The following is a 21623-nucleotide window of genomic DNA, read 5'->3' on the forward strand; positions in this document are numbered from 1 at the left end:
ATACTGGCATTGCCAGATTGAATTTCTCAGATGTATTTTATAGAAATGACCTGTCTGCATATGAGTTTACAGCCCAAAGAACAATGCACACAAATCTAAATAAAGAAATATTTTCTTGTAGGGCTAAATTCTGCTTGCCTTACTGAGTTGTACTGAGAGTACTGACTTGAGTACTCTCATTGACCGAATGAGTGTGGTGAGAAGAATTTTACCATAAAAAGGAGTACTGATTGTACTGCAAGTGAGGAAAAAACTTAATCCAATGACCATCTTGGTAATGTGGTAGCATGCAGTGGTTTTTAAATGGCATTTAAAAAAAGAGATGACATGGAGAAAGTTCCTTACACATATAAGTTTGCTTCAGATTATTTTTACTGATTTGAAATTTTTTTATTGCATATAAAGTAAGCTGTTTAATAGTATTAATTTTTGTAGCATTAGTTCAAAGTAAAAGACTAATTCTGATATTAGCTGGACCAGCTCATAAGACCTTTTAATAAAGTTACATACAGAAGACTGATTAGTATTTTTTCTTTCATGCCAGATATATAATAATAATTGTGATAGCCATAGATTGAATATAATTATGAAAATGTAAAATGTGTTGACGGAGAAGAAGGGTATTACGTTCATATGATCCATTTGTCCTTTTTTATCTTTTAAGATGTGCACTGTAAAATTCATCTAAATATTATAAACAATCATAAACTACACGTAAAATAAGAATACAGTGTAAATAAATGTAAATTCAAAATGTAAATTGTTTTGTGTAAGCTTAATTTTGATTCTGATGAACATGTTATTTTAGCAATTATAAGTGTGGAATTAAAATAATCATTGAATAATAATAATTGTGTTGTATTTCTCTAAAACTCTATATCATGCCTCCTAAAAGGTAGTCACTTTGTAAAGTTATAAATGACTTCAGATGGTACATAGCAATATAGAATCAGGCCTATTGTTTCAATAGGAATTTAGAGAGGAAAAAAGGGGCAGCACTCTGAATCGTGGAGCTTTGTATATGTTTGTTAAGAATTAACAGGTTACATAAGGAGAGGCCTATTTTGGTATTTTTTTAAAAAAATGTTATTCTCACAGAATTGCTAATTTCATTTTAATGAAATGGAAATACTAGAATCTTTTCATTTGGAAATACTAGAGCCTTTGCTTCTTCAGTTTGGAAAAAAGAAACTTAATCAGCTGTTGTGATATCTTTATAAACACACTATTTTAAAGTTTGAAACTCATAGAATTTAGGATGATTAGTCTTTTCATGTAATACGGAATGTTTCATTGTACAGAATTTAATGTATAGATTCTGATGTCTAAATTCAGCATATGGTATTTCTACTTTGCCACATTTATAAGTTAGCCTGTTAGATATAATAGTAGTTTTGTAGTATTTTTTACTGCAAAAGAACACATCTGTTATTCCTTAAAAAAAATTGATATAGAAGAAAATTCTATATACCACACTATAGAACACTGATAAAAGGATTTCCAGGACAACCGTATCATAAGCTTTTGTTCTTACTTTGTTACGGAATTCACAGTGTCGCTTTTAATGACTTCTATGCAATTAAAAGAGAATGCATAATTTGTGTGAATATATAAACAATATAAATCAGTTATGTTTGCACTACAGTGAATATAATTTATGATGCTAGAATGCTGCTTAAGAATCTAATCTGGATTTTTCCATTTATTGCAGAACTGTGAGATGCTGGAAAATAATTTTGATGACATCAAGCATACGACTCTTAGTGAACGTGGGGCACTTCGAGAAGCAATGAGGTAAGTCTGGGTCACCATAGCAACAGTCACAGATGTGGTAAAGAAAGAGTCATTCTTCATTATTGGGGGAACAAATGAGTTCATTGCCACCATTCAGCTCTATTCTCTAAGGTATTAATTTGTCAGTGGAGAGGCATCCCTTGAGGCTGTACTTTGGTTTTGAAGCTGCATAAATGTTAAGCCTCACTGCACAGTAAAAAACGTAAATGTTTAATTTGTTACTTAAAATGCTTAAGGGGTACCTTGTTTTATATTTATACTGAACTGTGTGAATGAATGAAAATATTGTTCATCTAAATTGTGTAAGTGTTAAAGAAATTGTACAGTGGTGCTGTATTTGCTCCTAATTTGTATTTAACTTTCTATATATAGTGGCCCGTGTACTTTCTTTTTCTATTAGACTTTAACAGGATTACATTACTGTATTTTTTTTTTTTTTAAAAATCAATGGTTTCCATCTTGCAAAGTAAGCACAATCTTTTTAACACAGTACTTTATACTGAAGCTCCCTTTATTTTATACATTCAGTATCTAGCATTATGCTTAGAATTTTTTAAAATAAATTAGAATTGCTGAACAAATGGATCTAATTCTGCCATCCTTACTCATGCTGGGTAGTGCCTTGCTCCAAGAGTAGTCCAATTAAAGTCATTTGTACTGGGCCCAAAGCAAGGTACTACTCGATGTGACTAAAGTGTGGCTGATTTGGGTTCAGGGTTTCTGAAGTATCTTTTATTCTTTGAAAACTAATTTGACCAATTTCAGAGGTGATGTAAATGATAATGGAAGTTTATGTGCCAGTAAGAGACCCTGAAAGCAGGGCAGTAAAAGGAAAATCTTAACAGGGGCAAAAATGTGTAGCAATGCAGACCCCACTTCATTTAACTTCTCTTTGGTGTCAAAGAGAGTAATTTTAAGATTTGGACAAATTCAACAACAAGTCTGAGTCTGTATACAAACACGTCACCAATTCATTTGGTTAGTATTCATAATCCCTTTAAATTTATGGATATTCAGATGAGCAAGTTTTTATCTACAGTCTTGTTCACAGTGCTCTTGCTTCCCATGAACAACAGTGTAAATAACTGTTCTCAAGAGTGTTCACACATGAAATCCAATCCTGGCTGTTTTGAAAGCTCTTATTACTTGAACAACAAATCCACTTCTATCTGAATATTTTCACTTACTATTGTTCACATAACAATTGAAATTGAAGATTAGATAAGTTATTTTTGGTTTTTCATTTTCTTTACTTCATGCATTTGAGAGCAGTCTCTGTGTAGTCATGTTTGGTCTTGCTTCTGTATAGCCAGTCTGTTTCCTCTGTTTGTGTGGGTCTTTCACACTGCAACAGGAGAGAGAAAACAACAGTAAACATAGAAAAGTGATTTGGGGGCAGATGTGGCATGTGAAACTACTTTTAAACAGACTAGATTTCAAGAAGACGGTCTGTTTCTAACAGTCCGTGTCACAACATTTCAGTTACAGTGGCAGCATTTTGTGGCATGTGGCTCACCAAAGTTAGTTACTGTTAGAATTTGCTACATGCTTTCTCTGGTGGTCAAAATTCTATGGCCATGGAATGACAGAATTTAAAAGGTTGTATACTTTGATACAAGGGGCTGTTTTGGACGTGTGTGTTGTTCTATATGCTAGGTTTGCTTAGAAGCACCAAAATGGTTTAAGACTTGTCACAAACTTCCTTTTCAGCTATTTCATCTCTTAGCGGACAAACCAGACTGGGAAATGCCTTTTGTTTCACTGAGAGGTGTGACACACATCATATAATATTACAATCCTCTTTTTCATCTTATAAGCAGCTTTCATTCAGCTGAATTTTCTTGTGTTGTTGAAGAATTAAATAAAACACTTCTCACTTGTATTAGCAAGTTTCAGTTGATCATACTTGAATAACTTCATATAACACAGAGGTAAGTCCTCATATCTGTCACAAGTGAATAAACTGTATATATGGATGAACATTCATTGTTCTAGGGCACCACAGTTTTCAGAAGTGCCAGAAAGTCACGCATGTCCCTGAATGCTTAATTTTCTGGTTTGGATCTCCGATAAACCTTAGAGATGTGTAAAATGACAAGTGGAGAGTTCGGTATTGACAATGTACACAAATGTTTCCACTTGTTCTAGTTCTTTGTCTCCATGTTGGATCTTTACCTCTTCCTCTTGTCTTCCAGTTGCCATAATTATTGTATTCTCTGTACTGAGCTTCATTTCAAATGTTCTGCTTTCCTAGTCTACTTTGTCAGTTATTCTCAATAAATCCTCCTTGGTAAATTCTGTGAGCTCAATATCATCTGTGAATCTAAGTTTATCCACTCTCTGCCCACATAACATGACTCTTCCTGTTTCTACTCTTAGCGCTACAGCCATTATGGCTTCCAATACCAAGTTGAACAAATCTGGCAATAACGTGCATCCTTGTCTTCAATGGTCATTGTGAACCATTCTTTTAGCTTCTTGTGTACTCTCACCACCCTTGTCAACTTGCTGTAGGTGTTTTCTAACATCTTGGTCAATTTCTCAGGGTTGCCATGTTTTCTCAAGGCTTGCCAAAACCCTTTTTGCCAAAAGCTATTAAAAGTCTGTTTGACATCTGTAAAATAGTAACAGGTTTAGTTGTGTTCCATGTACTTCTCCAATATCTGTCTTATCACAAATAATGGATGTATTGTATTTCATCCTGACTCGCACCTGTTCCTCTGCAAGCACCACTTCCATGTACCTCCTCATTCTCTTCTGGAACATCTTGGTGAATGCTTTTTCTGGCATGCTCAATAAGCTGATTCATCTGTAGTTTTTCTTATCTCCTTTTTTATAGATCAGTACTATTATCGCTTTCCCGCATTCTCTCAGCACTTCCTCGTTTGTGAATCTTGTTAAATAGCTTGGGATCACTTTTACTGTGTGTTTCCGGCAGCTCTGCAGTTATGTTGTCACTTCCCTTTTTCTTTTTAAAACTTTGTCAAGATTTTTACTACTTAGAATTTTGGTATCTGTTCTCCCTCATTTGTACTGGGAAGTTTTTCCAGAACTGTTTATTTAGTGTGTTCTGTACATTGTACAGCTCTTCAAAATGTTTTTCGATCACTTATTCTTTGGTTGTTCATCCTCAATTATTTGCCCCTGCCTGTTTTTCACTGCCAACATCTTCAACTCATATGCCCCATTTAGTTCTCTTATCTTGCAGTAAAACCCCTGTGTTTCATTTCTCTTCACATATTCTTCCTCTTCTTTTACATTATGACAGGTTTCAGAGTAGCAGCCATGTTAGTTTGTATTCGCAAAAAGAAAAGGAGTTCTTGTGGCACCTTAGAGACTAACAAATTTATTTGAGCATAAACTTTCGTGCGCTACAGCTCACTTCATCGGATGCATTCAGTGGAAAATACAGTGGGTTAATTTATATACATAGAGAACATGAAACAATGGGTTTTATCATACACACTGTAAGGAGAGTGATCACTTAAGATGAGCTATTACCAGCAATCGGGGGGGGGGGGAAGGAAGAAAACCTTTGGTAGTGATAATCAAGGTGGGCCATTTCCAGCAGTTGACAAGAACGTGTGAGGAACAGTGGGGGGTGGGGTGGGGGGATAAACATGGGGAAATAGTTTTACTTTGTGTAATGACCCATCCACTCCCAGTCTCTATTCAAGCCTAAGTTAATTGTATCCAGTTTGCAAATTAATTCCAATTCAGCAGTCTCTCATTGGAGTCTGTTTTTGAAGTTTTTTTTGCTGAAGAATAGCCACTCTTAGGTCTGTAATCGGGTGACCAGAGAGATTGAAGTGTTCTCCAACTGGTTTTTGAACGTTATAATTCTTGACATCTGATTTGTGTCCGTTTATTCTTTTACGTAGAGACTGTCCAGTTTGACCAATGTACATGGCAGAGGGGCATTGCTGGCACATGATGGCATATATCACATTGGTAGATGTGCAGGTGAACGAGCCACCGATAGTGTGGCTGACATGATTAGGCCCTCTGATGGTGTCCTCAGACGTTCTTGTCAACTGCTGGAAATGGCCTACCTTGATTATCAATACTAAAGGTTTTCTTCCTCCCCCCCCCTTGCTGGTAATAGCTCATCTTAAGTGATCACTCTCCTTACAGTGTGTATGATAACACCCATTGTTTCATGTTCTCTGTGTATCTACATGTTCTCTGTGTAAATCTACCCACTGTATTTTCCACTTATTGCATCCGATGAAGTGAGCTGTAGCTCACGAAAGCTTATGCTCAAATAAATTTGTTAGTAGCTAAGGTGCCACAAGTACTCCTTTTCTTCTTTTACATTGTTTGCTTGTCCAGTTGTTTCTATCAGTCTTCACTTTTGATTTAATCTCTCTGGTCCCTACACTGAGACAGGACAGACACTGTGACATACTGACTTGCAAGCCTTCTTCAGTTCTAAGTCTAGTTGTTTGCACTGGAAAAGCTGACTGAATAGAGGATCAATCGTAACAACAGTTGATGCACGTAATGGGGTCCTTCCTTTGCAGTCTTGCATGTTTGGATTGGCTCCAGCCTATAAGAAGGACACTGTAATCTTTGTCATCTCTGACATCACAGCTGGCAAATGCTTCTTGGAACTGCATGATGCCACAAGGTGCAGAGCAGTCTCCTGTTTTCCCAGTGTAGCAACATCCATATGGGAACTATTTTTAATGAGAAAATTTGCAGCAAACTTATCTCTTCTTTGGAAGGCTTTGTGTAGCAGACTCCAGCTTTTCTTGTTCACCATATCCACACTAATGCTTTCCAGTCTTTGAGAGAAAGGGGTAGATCTAAAGTAAGGTCTCCAGTATGATCCAGTTCATTGAGCTTCCCAGACAGCTGTGAATTCATTTCAGGAAGATACAGGAAAACTGTGTCTTTCTCTTCACTTTAATAGCTTTGTGCAAAGGATAATCAGTCTTGGATTTGAACATTTTGTACAACAGCTGAGCACTCATACTGCTGAAGTCTTCTTTCCACAAGTCATCCCAGTAACTAGCAATTATTTCAGCACAGTAGTTCATTAAAGTGCTAGTATTCAGCACCTCTGCAATCTGATAGAAACAAATACAGTTCCTGACGTTTACTGCTGATGTGACTCCTTTTTCACGCCTTTCCCTGAGGAGCTGTAGTTGAAACGGATTAGCTAATTTCATCAGTTTTGTCAAGAATACATCATCTTCTCTCAGCTCTAGCTCATCTCTGTAGATCCAGCACAGCATTGATATGGTCACCTTGGGGTCAGTATCTGACAGATCCAACTCCGCAGTTGACACTAGGCTGGCTAGACTCTTAAGTCTCACTGTGGACTGTGAGCACTGATCCGTTTGTCCCCAGTCTTTATCTTCAGATCACTATACTGCTCCTGCTCATAGAGTTCAGCTACAATGGTGAGAAGTCAACTGATGAAGGAGTTACTGGCATTCCTTTTGTTACACTGTGTGACCAACAGAGTACATCTCTTCTCTGTATCAGCTAGTTTCTTCTGCAACTTTATTTATTCCTGGAAGAGAAGCATTAGGTGCTCTTCCTCCTTCGTCACCTCCTCTTCCAGCATCGTGGGTCCAACCACCTGTGCCTCTCATGAGAATCGCTCCCATCTGCAGGACCCTCTTGGTCAAGTGCTCTCCCAAGAGTGGAAGACCTGACTCAACCCCTTCCAGCCCTGATCAGGACTCTGCATCTCCTCCTAGAGTCAGCCTGATTTCTTCTTTTTGTATTTGTAGACGAGCACTAGATCAACTGCTGTCATCGTAATCCTGTTTTTTACACTGTTACATGTCTCATCAACATTCATTTTTTCTTTCACTAGAGATGTGGTGTTTTTCCACAGGGCTTTTTCATATTGTTTCCTTATATCTGGCTCTTTCAATTTGTCCATGTCATAGATATTAATTCTTGACACTTTTTGATTGCTCTCATGCATGCTCAACCTCATGGATGCTAGGACTAATTTAAAATCCACTATTGGCTGCAAATGATCTGCACAACAATATACTTAATTTCCATCTGTGATTCACAAGTATGAAGTCTGTCATGTTCTTTATTTGCTGATCAAGTGATATCCAAGTCCACTTCCTTCACAGCTTTCTTTGTGGCAATATCATATTCATTAGCACCAGGTTGTTACTGAGGCAGAAATGTAGTAGCCTTTTTTCCTCTTTGTTTTGTTCCCTGAGTCCAAATGTACCTTTTCTTGGGAGCTGCTGAGGTCAGCGCATATACTTGTACTATTGTGACTGCACTGGACATGAGTCTAAATCGCATCTTCAGTGTACGAGGAGATATTGAGTTAAATGCCACAGAGCCTGGTTTGCCTTCGGATTTAGCACTAATATGACTCTGTCCTGGCATCCACTGTCTTCTTTTCCCAGGGTCAGTAGCCTGTGTTCATCATGGTAGAATTCTCCTGTGCCTTCCCATCTCATTTCACATGGACAGATTATATTGCACGCGTATCTTTTCTGTTTGTGCATTATTACTGCAAGTCCACCAGCCTGGTGTAATGCTCTTATATTCCATGTTCCAATAAATGTCTTATTCTTCCAGTTCATCATATAATTTCCTGTTCTGTGAATTATAGTGTGCATTTGTTCTGATTTCATACTTCTTGCCCTCCCTCGGCTTCCAAGTCATTTGTTTGTCCGGGTGATGACTGAGCTTGTATGCTTTAGGTTAGTTAGCTTTTACAACCCTACAGAAAATCGACTTAAATTTTAAGTATATTTAAATTCTTAATTTAAATATTTAAATTAAGAATGAAATGAAAAACACATTTCTTAGGGTTTTGTGTGTGTGTATATAGTTAGAGAGAATGAAAGGGAGTAGCACAGAACCTTCTATCCTTTCCCATTCCCCCACCAAAAAAAATTTAAGATGTAAAAATGTAAGATATTATATATAATTTTAAATGTGTAAAATATTTTTAAAATCAGAGAATATCTATAATACTAAAGCCTAGGAAATGCTCCTAGTTGTAATTTTGCATATTATTTTACACCTAGATCATGAAGTGGATAATGAGCTGCAAATAGTTAACATTATTCAGGGAATAATGATTGGTATTGTGAGAATTTGGTTTAATTTTAAGTACACATAATTGAAGTGCTGGTATGATTATAATGTTTTGTTAATCTTGTTAATAAATACACCATTGTGGATATACTATCATATTTTAATGTAATTGCAAAGCTTAAGTAAACCATAAAAGGAAATTAATTTTTGAATCCGTGTTTTACAAGTGGAAAAACTAGTGGTTTAGATATTTTGAATATGTATTACTTTCATCTTGTTTGGTATTTTATACAGTAATTTGAAAGAAACAATAGCATAAAAGTTTATGTATAATGTCTGTGTGTAAGAATATTAAACGTACCCTAAATAGGGCTCAATTTGATCTTAACATAGATCCACTATAGAAGAGACAAATCCTGGTCCTCTGTAAAGCTTCTTTCTGCTATTCTGGAAGAGCAAAAGATGCATGCAAGAAACTTAAGTGCTGCATCAAAATTCCTGTTTTCTTTATGCTGTCTCCTGAAGCCTTGTCAAATATGGCATATGGAGGGGCATGAGCTGGGGCGGGCGGGAAGTGCTGGTGTTACCTGCAGGTGTACAAGTTAGAGCAGTCCTGAGAGTGATTAGTATTAGAAATGTAAATTGGGTTTTATGAGAAATGGTTTTGGTTTTCCTTCTCAGTCAGGCTAAGGTTAAAAGAAAAATAGTAAACAGAGACTTGGGGGCAAGAATCTACAATAAAGTCAAAGGTAAAATTCAGAAGGAAAATTTTTTTTTGGTGGGGGAATGGGAAAGGATAGAAGGTTCTGTGCTACTCCCTTTCATTCTCTCTAACTATATATTACTATTTTAAATGAAAGTGCTTCATGGCAGAGGCCTGAATTATTATATATCTTAAAAGGTTGTAACAAATTTTTGGGTGCTACATAAGTAATATTCAGTTGGGCATTACATCTAATGTAAATTTTCTCTGTCGAAAAGTAGAGAACATTAGACAAACGGTGCCTCTATCAGTATCCCATGAGATTTCTCTGATGGTCTGCATGTGTTTGTTTACCTTACCAACAAGGACAAAATGGTTTATGCTGGCAAGCAGTGAGGTATCAGGAGTGGCTGAGCGGACATACATTTGTGTTTCCTAATTCTAGATGAATCTATCTCCTACTTTTGTGAATGGTATCCTTATATGGGTAGGTGGTTTCTTGGGGAAATTGTCTGAGTATGATTACAAGTTCATGAGTACAAAATAAAACCATTAATTTTTGGATACCTGGTGTAGATGTCGTTAAGTCCCTCCTTATTAACTAGTTTAGACCTTTCTGTAGTTTTGTACAAAGATATTCAAATTTGCATTACCGGTATATACATTCCTGAGCAAGACAGGACAGATATATTTCCATTCCCATCTGTAAGAGCTAGAGGAGGAAAATTGGACAGGATGGAATGGAATTAATTATGTAATGCATTTTTGACACACATGTCCCTTATTCTCTTATAAGAAGAGTGTGGATATCAGACTATACCTACCTCACTTTGCTAGGACCATAATCTACAGGAACCGTTCAGTTCTGATTCAGTTCTGTTCCTGTTTGTCATGGGGCTAGTAATAATCAGTTTCCTCTTAATGTAGTCTAAAATCTGGGATACATTTGAAAAGTGGGGTTACTCTAAAGGGTCTTGGTCTTGCCTTCTCCAGCAGATGATGAATTTCATTTTAGGTGTTTCTACAAGGTCTGCATCAATAAAAATTTCCCAGAGACAAACATTCCCATCCTTCCCTGATATATTGCCAGTGTTTAATCTTAATTTCCCCAACAGGAATGATATTTGACAATGAGCAACTACTTGCTAACATGATATTTATCATAGTTTTCATCCAACTTCATCCATCCATTTTTATCCATGCACATTGTTTATAATTTTATCTGTTGTTCAGATGCTGCTTGGGACATTTCTTGACTTGGGAGAGCTAAGTGGTACTTCCTAGGGATTTACTGAAAGTTGCTTTGTTTCCTCTTTCCTCCTAAGTGTAACTATGCTGTACCCTCTTATATGATTATAGCAACTCCAGAAGAAAAAAATTCAGGGTCCTTTAAAATGTTTCAAGTTAAGCACCCAAAAAAACACTGGGACCCAAAAATCATGGTGACTTTTTAAAATCTTGGCCTTGATAAAGCAAATCAATCATTTGGACACTACTTTCAATTTGGAGATCATGTTGTGGTTTTGTTTTCAGCTGCGTTGAAATGTTCTCAAGTTCTAAATGTTACTCACTATACATTTCTGATAGTTAAATATATTCTGTTTCTTCCTGGAAATTAAGATAAGAGGTCATACTTTCCTTAGAATTTCCAATGTTTATCGACATCACGTGATGAGGATCATTTTACATAACTTTTATTCATAGTAATTAATTACGTGGCAATTTATGGAAGGTGCTGAACATGCCTGTGTAGCCAATTATATTTTGTATGGTATTTTGTATGCCCAGTATAGGAATAGCTAGAGAACATTTGAAGCACTTTGCTACTTTTGGTAGTACTATACCTAAATGTATTACAAAACAAGGAGAAAGATCTATACTGTATCTGACAGATAGGGGTTAAGTTGTCTGGGTCAAATTGTGAACTCCATATTGTTTTGAGAACACCATTTTGTGATTGTAACATTCACTGTGCCCCTCACTGTGTAGTGGAACCTTGATGTTGGGTTGAGACATATGGTGCTGAAAATCAGTCTAATCTTTACAAGGTCAGTCTATTCCACATTATGTATTCATGCTAGATTGTGGGACACCTCGAAGAGGGCCAATAATGAGACAGCCATCAACACTGAATGACACTTCCCTACTGGAACAATAGGTTTTCTACCATGAGGGCCAACTTTGAATGACCGTCAATAACCAGTGCAAACCCTTGGGACACAGGAACAGCGACACAAACCAATTGGTTATGGGGCTGGGTCAGAAATGGGACAGACTGTTGTAAAATGTGGCTGCATTTTTAAACAAGGAGGCCATTCCATCATCCCTCATAAGCAGAACTTGCTAAAGAGTAAAGACAGGAGAGACTGCCTTGCCTAAGGACACTGACCAGGACACTTAGGATGCCCAGGAGATTGTGTTCAGGACTGTGGGTTGTTTTCCATAGATCTATAACTTTTATGTGCTTTTTAACTTTCATGTGCTTAAGTCCTGGTGGCTATGAAATTGCTTTGCTGACCCTGTGTTTGTTCGTCTCCCACAGCCAAATGGACTCTCAGAGAGCATGTCTAAGCTACTAGTGGTTTGGGAGGGCTGAGGCACTGGTTCCAGGGTCTAGGTGCCTTGACTGCAGGGTACCACTGCCCAAGAAGGATGTCAAACATAGGGGGTCTGCATCTGGGAGTGCACCTGAGAAGCCCACAACTAGGAACACTGACCAATCACTATCCAAATGCAGGGGTCTTACAAGCACATGCAGTTGAGAGGTTGGAGCATATCACAACACAATGGTGTGTGTCTGTCCAGAAAGCTGAGCTGGATCAGGTTATGACACTGTACATTTGCTAAACGCATCCTAGAACATAGAGTGGATCTATAGCATTACATTGTTTGATTTCTAGTAATCTGCAGTCTTCAACAGATATTAGACCTTGTGTTTCATCTTTATATACCGCTTAAATTGCTAGTTATTATAAGAATAAATTAGAGTACTTAATATTTGATTTGCAATTTCAAAAAACAATAAGCACAGTTTTGAAATATGGGGAGCACATGGTTTTAGTTGTAGTATAACTCACAGTGAGTTTCTTGTCATTGTATTTCCACAGTGTTTATCTCCAGTGCTTTAGAAAGTGATTGCACTGCCTTATATATAATTAAAATATAAATCAAGAAAACCATAAACTGTCTCGTTTTGAGCTTGATTGTGAGATTGATCTTCAACAAAGTAGTCTACTTTATAATACCTTGACAGGAAATTTTGATGTTAAATTGTTTTTCCAAGTTTATATGGTCTTAGAAGCTTATATAGGTTTATATGCTGTTGTGCCCATGTTGTCCAAGATATAGTATATAATTTCTGATTTTTCATCTGGGAATTTGAATTTACTTTGAGCTGGTGAGGTAAATCGGAGAATAAGCCTGACTCCTTAGAGAATACCATAGTGAGGGGGATCAGGGGAGTTTAGAGAGATTGTGATTTCCCTTGAACATTTCTTCAATCACCTGTCTAGAATAAACTGAAGTTCTGTAATTTTAACTGACCTAAGGTGATGTACAGTACATGATCATGACTCGTGGTTATAAATTTCTATTGAGTTCTGTAGAATATCACAGTGAAGTACATCTTGCTTTGTAATCCAGACTTAATAATTGCTTTGAATCCAAGAACTGAGCTACCCTTATAAGATATCTAAGGAATAAAAGCATCTAGCAGGAAAACATAATCTAAATACTAGTTTTATTAATTTAAAAATATTCAATTGTTTAAAAATGTATATTTAAATCCCATATTATCATTACCAATCATGTGGTTATGTAAGTAACATTTTGCTTATTTAAAACATGTTTCATATAAACTATTTCAGGAAGATCTAGTAAGATTTCTAATAAGAAAAGCAATTTCATCATCACTGTTGTGATTTACAGGAAAAATAGATTATATTTTGTCTATTATGTCATTGATATTATTGAGACAAAATGGGTGAGGTAGTATCATTTATTTGACCAACTTCTCCTGCTGAAAAAGACAAGGTGTGTAGTGTGAAAGCTTGATTCTCTCACCACCCACTTTGTCTCTCTAATATCCAAGGACTGATACGGCTACAACACCACTTCATATTGATATTATTGTAATTAGTAAAGAAATGCAATACTTGTGCTGTTGACAGGTGGGAATGTGACAGCTTTGGCAAATTGTAGAAAAGTTTACTAAGGTCTCTTCAAAGTTCTCAAGAAAAAAATCAGCTTAGCTCATTAGCCATCTTTCAGGTCCTATCAAATTCCTGTAAACACCAACTTGTGACGGCATTTTATATGTATGTGAATGCAATTAATACCATGTGTTTAGGCCCATATCCTGGATTCCACCCTATGTAGGTTATTAGTAATTTTCTATGAATATTAGAAGCACCAATGCTTTTATTTTTGCTAAAAGCACAATCTAACACCATAGTTCTATTTACACTCTGTGTATTATGTTGAAGGAACTGAAAATAGAAGTTTAGCAAGAACAGAACTGCAGTTTTCAGCCTGGATTAAGTAAGTTTCTCTAGTTCTGAGAAGCTGTATCATGGAAACCTATTAAATGCTTTATTAATTTTCATCATGGCTCTTAGGGGCATGATCCAAATCTTATTTTTCAAAGTCTTTAACAGAGCTGGTATCACACACACACACACACACACACACACACACACACACACACACACACACACACACACACACACACACACACACACACACACACACACACACACACACACACACACACACACACACACACTTTTAATGAGGCAGGGTGACTAGGAGTAAATATGCATAACACCTGGACTCAACCTGAAGATGGCAACAACAGGATGGTCAAAAGCTGATGGGGGGATGTGTTCCTCTCATTTCCTGTGGTTGTGCCTATCATGATCTTGTCCATGTATTGTAAGCACATCATTGACATGTGTGTACATGTGTCATTAATAACAATATCTTGGAGTGGAGAGAGAAGAACTTTTCTTGCAATTTGTGAGGATGGGGGAGAAATCTTTTTTTGCTTTTTGAGCCCATTAGTCTTGATTTAAGTGAAAAACCATATTGGATAAGAGTCAAAATTTTTGCTTTTTAGCAAACCGCAGGAGCCCATGTCTGATGTTGGTAGCGAAAGAAAGTTTTGAAAACCACTGTGGCAGATGGCTTATCACAAAGACTCCAAAGAAGGAAGGCATTGGTGCAGTGTCATACTGTCAGTAGCTGGATTGTTAGATATGCAAATTGTTAGAGTAGAAAAAAACACACTAAAGCAAGCTGAGAGCCCTCCATCTATCTCCCTTTATTATTTTCTAAAACAAAGTTAGACACTTTAAATATTTCTTTAGATTTGCTTTCAGATACAATTAATGGCCAGGGATCTGAGATCTAGAGAGCTCAAGCAATTCCATACAATATAGACTGGCAGGATTTTAGCTCCTTTAGTTACACAGCTCATTTCTTTTGAAAACATTTGTGCTACATGTGTAGAGTTCACAGTTGCTTTTCAGATGTGTATGTTCTTCCCCACACAACCTACTCCTGGCTTTTTAGGTTTTACAATCTGATTTCATGTTTTGGAGGTGTGAACAGTGTGAACCAATAGATTTTCACCAGCCCCAGGGAGTTTGGCAGACAATCACGAAGGTGAGTTGCTTCTCTGACAAAGTTGCAAATCCCACAGCTCCAAATGTGACCCAAGCCATTGCCTGGTGGGCCAGGGTGACCTGATCACCACAGAAAGGCTGGGGGTAGGTAAAAGATGCCAGAGAAACTGTAGGAGAACTTTATTAAAAGGATGCATCAGTATTTTGCTCATCATCATCTCTACACAATTTCCCCTCCCCCCCCAAGTTCCTTTACCTCTGGGGCAAGTCCACAGTTCACTAGGGGGGCAGGCGCCAGCTCATGCCCAACTCTTCCCAAATTCTGTTCCTTTTTCTCAGGGTGATTGCCGCTTCTCCTACCCCTCTCTGGATCTGTTTTTTTCCGTTGGCACTCCTTCAATCTTCAGTCTTCTTGTGTGTTGCCACTGCTGCAGCTCCTCTTTTTATGAAATGACTGTGTCTGGCTAATATAGACTCCTGACCTCTCCCACTTCCAGCGTCCTTTGGAAGAATTGTTCAACTGGAATCAAGTGGTTCCTCCTACCCCGCCCTGTGACAGTTCACACTGTCACAGATAATTTTGACAGTGAATCTACACACACACACACACACACACACACACACTGTGTTCTGTACTCTAATTGTGGTTAGTCATATACAGAGGTTGATGAGCCTGCTACTGCTTTGGCTAACACAGCTGGGTATTTTAGTTAGGCAGTTAGAGGCTCATGCATTTACACACAGGTCCTGGGTTCAGTCTCCGCTACCACCAACCCACCTGCAGTGTGATGTTATGTATTTCACAAAGCTTGTTACTTACAGCCCTCTTTTTCTTTTAACATCTCCTCTATGTGTGGTTAGAGACCAATTCTTTATAACTTCTATTTTTGTAATAAATTTGCCAGCTGCTAATTCTGCTCTTGACCATCTTCAGTCCTTTATTTCATCAAGCCACACAATAAACCATCCATCCACTTTGTGTCTTTCTCCCACTCTCTTGTTCCTCTGAGCCTTTGTGGAGACCTGTTGCAGTCAGTGGACTCCATGTGGGTTCCATTATCTACATATTGTGACAGGGTCGGGCCAGATGGCTACAGGAGAGAAATTGAAGTCAGATATATTAGCCCCAGGTTAAATAAGTCCCTTTTCCCTGGGTAAGGTAACAGGGAAGGTTCAAGAACAATCAGGAACTTTCTGAAAACAATTAAGGCAGACAGGCTCATTAGAACACCTGCAGCCAATCAAGAAGCTGCTAAAATCAATTAAGGCAGGCTAATCGGGGCACCTGGGTTTAAAAAGGAGCTCACTTCAGTTTGTGGTGCGTATGAGGAGCTGAGAGCAAGAGGCGTAAGAAGCTGAGAGTAAAAAGGCGCACTACTGGAAGACTGAGAAATACAAGCATTATCAAGACATCAGGAGGAAGGTCCTGTGGTGAGAATAAAGAAGGTGTTGGGAGGAGATCATGGGGAAGTAGCCCAAGGAGTTGTAGCTGTCACACAGCTGTTACAAGAGCCACTGTAGACAACTGCAATCCACAGAGCCCTGGGCTGAAACCCGCAGTAGAGGAGGGCCCGGGTTTCCCCCATCCCTCCATCCCCCCAACTCCTTACTTGATACCGGAGGAGTTGAACTGGACTGTGGGTTCCACCAGAGGGGAAGGTCTCTGGCTTGTTCCCCGATCCACTAGGTGGATCAGCAGAGACTGCGGGGATTGTTCTTCTTCCTTTCCCCATGCTGGCCAGTGATGAGGCTAACTGAGTGAACGGCATATTTGAAAATGAAAGTGGCCAAACTGAGGGCTGCCGTGAACCTCTGAGGCGAGAAAATCTGCCAATAAGCACAGGATCCACCAAGGCAGAGGAGGAACCTTGTCACAATATGTAGTTCATTTTGCTGTATCAGGGCACAGATAACCCTGGGAAAGAAATCTGAAGAAAGCCAAGATACCGAAAGAAGTGCAAAACTTCAGAAAATTATACAAACTGCTTCATTACATCCCACTTCTGTTTAAATTCATGTAAGCTCTTTGAGGCAGGCAGGTATGTTGTCTCCATATCTGTTTGTAAAGTGCTTGGCTCACTATTGGCACTATGGATATAACTGTTACTACTAATACTCTAGAGTCTGTTGGTAGATATATTTATGCATATGGTTTAAGCAGCGCTAGTTTTCTCCATTCCTCGAGAGAGTGAGTCTTTATTTCGTAGTATGCTGCATAGCATAGTTACTTATGTTGTCATATAAATCTCTGCAACTTAGAAGTAATTTGTTTATAGGTCATACATGGTGTGGTTTACTCATAGATGTTGTCTATTGGCTTGTGGATAAGCTGAGAAGATTTTACTGAATTTGCTTTTTTTTTTTTTTTTTGCTTTGCTGTATTATGTCACCATATTCTGATTTTTCAGATTGTAAACCTGGGTCCAACTATGCCCCGGGATATTTAACTTTAATCAATATTAATCAGCCACTCCTCAGAAGACTTCTGAATTATATCCTGTTTGTTTGTCTTGAAGGTATTTGGGGAAATCAAAAAGGATTATTGAAATGAAATGTGCCACTTAAATCAACACTATTTCATTGAAAAAAGTTTTTATTGTCAGTCTTTTTCACAATAAAGTAATTGAATGGGAAGCAAATTTGACATTAAAATATACATCTTTGCTGGAGCTGGTTGAAAATTATCCAATAGAACAATTTTCTTGCGGAAGATGATGATTCTTTTCAAACTTCAGTTGGAAACTAGGCTAGCAGGCATGTTTTCTGTCAGCTCTTCCACTGGCGAGCTGAATGGTGGGCCAGCAAACTGCCCAGCTCCCTGGTTGCTTCCCTCATGGACTGCCAGGTTGCTTAGCTCCCTGGGTGGCCTAGTTCTCCAGGTGGAATTTTTCAGAAAATTCCATTTTCAGTTCTCCTGAAAAGGAATCTTTACAAAATTGTCATGCCATGGAACATTTTTGCTAAACAGAAATTCTAATTCCTGCATAGCTCTCATTTTAGCAGATATTTTCAAATCTGTCTATCTAGTTCAGATGCAAAACTGCTATTGAAATTACTGGAAGCTGTGTGGCTAAATTCCCTAAGGGGGCTGTGAAAATCCTAGCCTTTTAGTCTTCTGAAGAGAGAAAAATAAAGTATTTCCTGTTTTGAAAATGTTGTCTTTACCATTGCCTGACTATGGACTTTGGGATCTAATCTGCTTTAAAAGTCTGTGATTTCTGTCAGGAAACCACTCATTGCTTGAATAACAGGGCTCAGCCTGACTCTTTCCAAAGCCATTGAAAGTGTTACAAGCGTTTTGACTGCTGGTGAGTACCTTTTTGAAATACCATGGTTGGATTGCAAAAACTAAGGGCAAACAATGAAATTTTCAAAGGTGCCTAACTCAGTTAGGCACCCAATTTCCTTAGGTGCCTTTGAAAATACAACCCAAAGATTTTTAATGTTGGTGTCTAAGATTAGGCTCCTAAATCCATATTTTGGTGTTTAAATAAAAGTAGCCCTATTTTTGGAAGTGTTAAGTATAAGTGCTAGTATAGAGAGTTGTACAAAGGAAGCCATTACAATGCACAACCAATTTTACTGGTCCTGCAAAACCTAGGAACTATGTTACATATTCCTGAGCACTGTCTACTGGCATCTTAACCATTAACTAACAGAGCTGGTTGAAAAATTTCTATCATTCTGATACGTTTTCATCCCAAATCAGGACAATCTATTCCATAAAAATAAAAAATTGATACAAAGTTCTGAAAAAAATTCTATTTGGAAATATCAAAACATTTACAGTAGTTTGTCAAACCAAAATGAAATGTTGAATTTTGGTTCAGTTCAAAATTAAATTGTCTGCTTGACCTGTCAGGGTGCCTCCTAATGGGAGTTGTAGTTAGGGTGCTTCATGCTCCTACTCTCCTCTGAGATAGGGTCCTCAACTGGACTAGTTTCCATGATGCATTGCAGTGATGGGACTCTTACGAAGCACCCATAAGATGCAGTGCATCATGGGAGATGACTAGTCAGGGAACCTGACCTGTTGAGAAGAATAGGATCATGAGGCACCCAACCTACAATTCCTGTGAGACATTGTGGCAGTTCATATGGACACAGTTGACTTGACTTGAAGCTAAATGTTTAGATTTGGTTTGAAAATTGAAATGTTTCAATTCAGGACCACCCAGACTGAAACTATATTTTGTTTAGACTTTATGGGTAGAAAATCCAAAAATTTTGGCAAAACTGAAAGTTTTCAGTAGCTGCATTTTCCATCAAAAAACATTTTGATTAAAAATTCCTGGCCAGCCATACTAACTATTTCAGGGCCAGATTAAGACCTTTAGAGGCCCTAAGCACTGAAAAGATTATAGTGCCCCCACATATGTAATTCAAAATAAAAACAATACTATACCGTAAAATAAAATTTTATTTTTCGAAATGACACAAAAAGTACATGTATGCTGAATTAAAATAGCTTCTTTCTAGATTTTCTGATTGCAAAATTCTGGGTAAGTTCATCGAAGCTGACTCGATGAAGCATGTCCACTTCCATACACAATAAGGAAAGTGAATCAAGTCTGTCTTGACACCTTGTTGTTCTCTGAGTGTTTTTTATTCTTTTCAACTGATAAAAAAGAGCGTTCTGGGGAGCAGTTAGTAATCATCAATGTTAGAAAAATACATAGTGCGATCTCTACATTTGGAAAAACACATTGTATTCTGTCTTTCAATAGTGTGTCATGAAGATCAATGTGACTGAATTTCATTTTTCCTGTTTCATTAAACTTTGTGCTAGGTGACAGGGTCGGGCCAGATGGCTACAGGAGACTAATTGAAGTCAGATATATTAGCCCCAGGTTAAGTAGGTCCCTTTTCCCTGGGTAAGGTAACAGGGAAGGTTCAAGAACAATCAGGAACTTTCTGAAAACAATTAAGGTAGACAGGCTCATTAGAACACCTGCAGCCAATCAAGAAGCTGCTAAAATCAATTAAGGCAGGCTAATCGGGGCACCTGGGTTTAAAAAGGAGCTCACTTCAGTTTGTGGTGTGTGTGAGGAGCTGAGAGCAAGAGGCGCAAGAAGCTGAGGGTGAGAAGGCGCACTACTGGAAGACTGAGAAGTACAAGCATTATCAGACATCGGGAAGAAAGTCCTGTGGTGAGAATAAAGAAGGTGTTGGGAGGAGGTCATGGGGAAGTAGCCCAAGGAGTTGTAGCTGTCACAAAGCTGTTACAAGAGCCACTGTAGACAGCTGCAATCCACAGGGCCCTGGGCTGGTATCTGGAGTAGAGGACGGGCCCGGGTTCCCTCCATCCCCCCAACTCCCTACTTGATACTGTCCAATCCCTGCCCAGGTCTGCAGAAGGGAGAGTAGTTGCCCCACTGAGGCTATTCTCTCCTCTAATCTGCTATCCACCTTATGTACTCTTATTCTTCTGCCTGGGCACCATAGGGCAAGTGAGAATCTTGCTGTTAGAATGGAAAGGCATAGGCAATCTCTATGGTAAGTGCTGCTACATAGTTCATCTATCATAAATGCAACAGTGTAAAGAAATGTGAATTTTTCTTTTTATTTAAAAAAAACCTGCAATCATGAACAGAGCTTTGAAATCAGACTTTCGAGCAATGCTTTTCATTCTGTCATACTCTTTTTATCCTTGATATAAAACAGTAATTCCAGATGCCTTTATGCTGAGAGCATGAAACCATAAGATTATCATGGTAACTCAATGTTATGGTACAAAAAAGCATCATTCCTGTAGTGTGGTCCAATTACAAAGTAGTAAAGCAGGGAAATCACACAGCAATGCTGTTTTTCTATATGTTTCAGTAAGTTTAGCACAGCAGGAAATGTGGCCTTCTTCCTAGATAATGCATCAAATCTGCAGTTAGAATTTAGGTGCAAATGGAAGTTATTTTAAAGACTTCATATATAGGCTAATAACCTCAGTTGCATAAATGAGGTAATTGTATCTTATGTATCCTTGTACCCTTGATTTCATTTTGTGGCAAGGATTTCATACCTTAATTTTAAGTAAGTAATGGTTTTCTGTAGAAACTTTAACAAACATGCATGTGAATGATGTGCTACAGCATCACTAAAGATTTAGTTATTAAGTACTATTTCTAGCTCGATAGAACTTCAGTGTACACTTTCTTTTCCCACTACACCTTATTTTTGTGAAACTGGTTCAGTCTGGAAGCAATAATCTTGTGGGACAATACAGGTGTTCATCAATTTTTGAAAGAAGATCCTGCAGATACTAGAAATAATAACAGGGAGTTAAAATATGAAGAGAATATAATGCTTTTTCCTTGGGTTCTGAGGACTGTGAAGATGCTTGATCCCAGTGCTTTAGCAGCATAATCAGTCAACCATTGGCCAGGTAGCACAGATCCAGGGGAGATAGGGTAATGAAGCAGCTTTTTCACTTGTGACTAACTTGCCTTCCAGAATTTCCTTGCTGGGTCAAACTG

The 21623-nt window shown here is 38.0% G+C and overlaps 1 protein-coding gene and 1 long non-coding RNA gene across 4 annotated transcripts in view; one reads left to right on the forward strand and one right to left on the reverse strand.

The window, feature by feature from the left end:
• Positions 1-21623, forward strand: part of DPYD (dihydropyrimidine dehydrogenase) — a 542721-nt gene that overhangs the window by 68859 nt on the left and 452239 nt on the right. For all 3 annotated transcript variants that reach the window (XM_038414838.2, XM_038414842.2, XM_043490641.1), the window contains exon 3: positions 1712-1794. In XM_038414838.2, the coding sequence (XP_038270766.1) occupies positions 1712-1794 (83 nt within the window). The remainder of the gene's footprint in view (positions 1-1711; positions 1795-21623) is intronic.
• LOC122455484 lies at positions 1098-21487 on the reverse strand. The gene is made up of 3 exons (XR_006273704.1): positions 21477-21487; positions 20369-20372; positions 1098-1800 (listed from the first exon to the last, which is right to left on the reverse strand). It is a non-coding gene; the product is annotated as an uncharacterized LOC122455484 (long non-coding RNA).

The sequence above is a fragment of the Dermochelys coriacea genome, chromosome 8, assembly GCF_009764565.3.
Source record: "Dermochelys coriacea isolate rDerCor1 chromosome 8, rDerCor1.pri.v4, whole genome shotgun sequence".
NCBI lineage: Eukaryota > Metazoa > Chordata > Testudines > Dermochelyidae > Dermochelys > Dermochelys coriacea.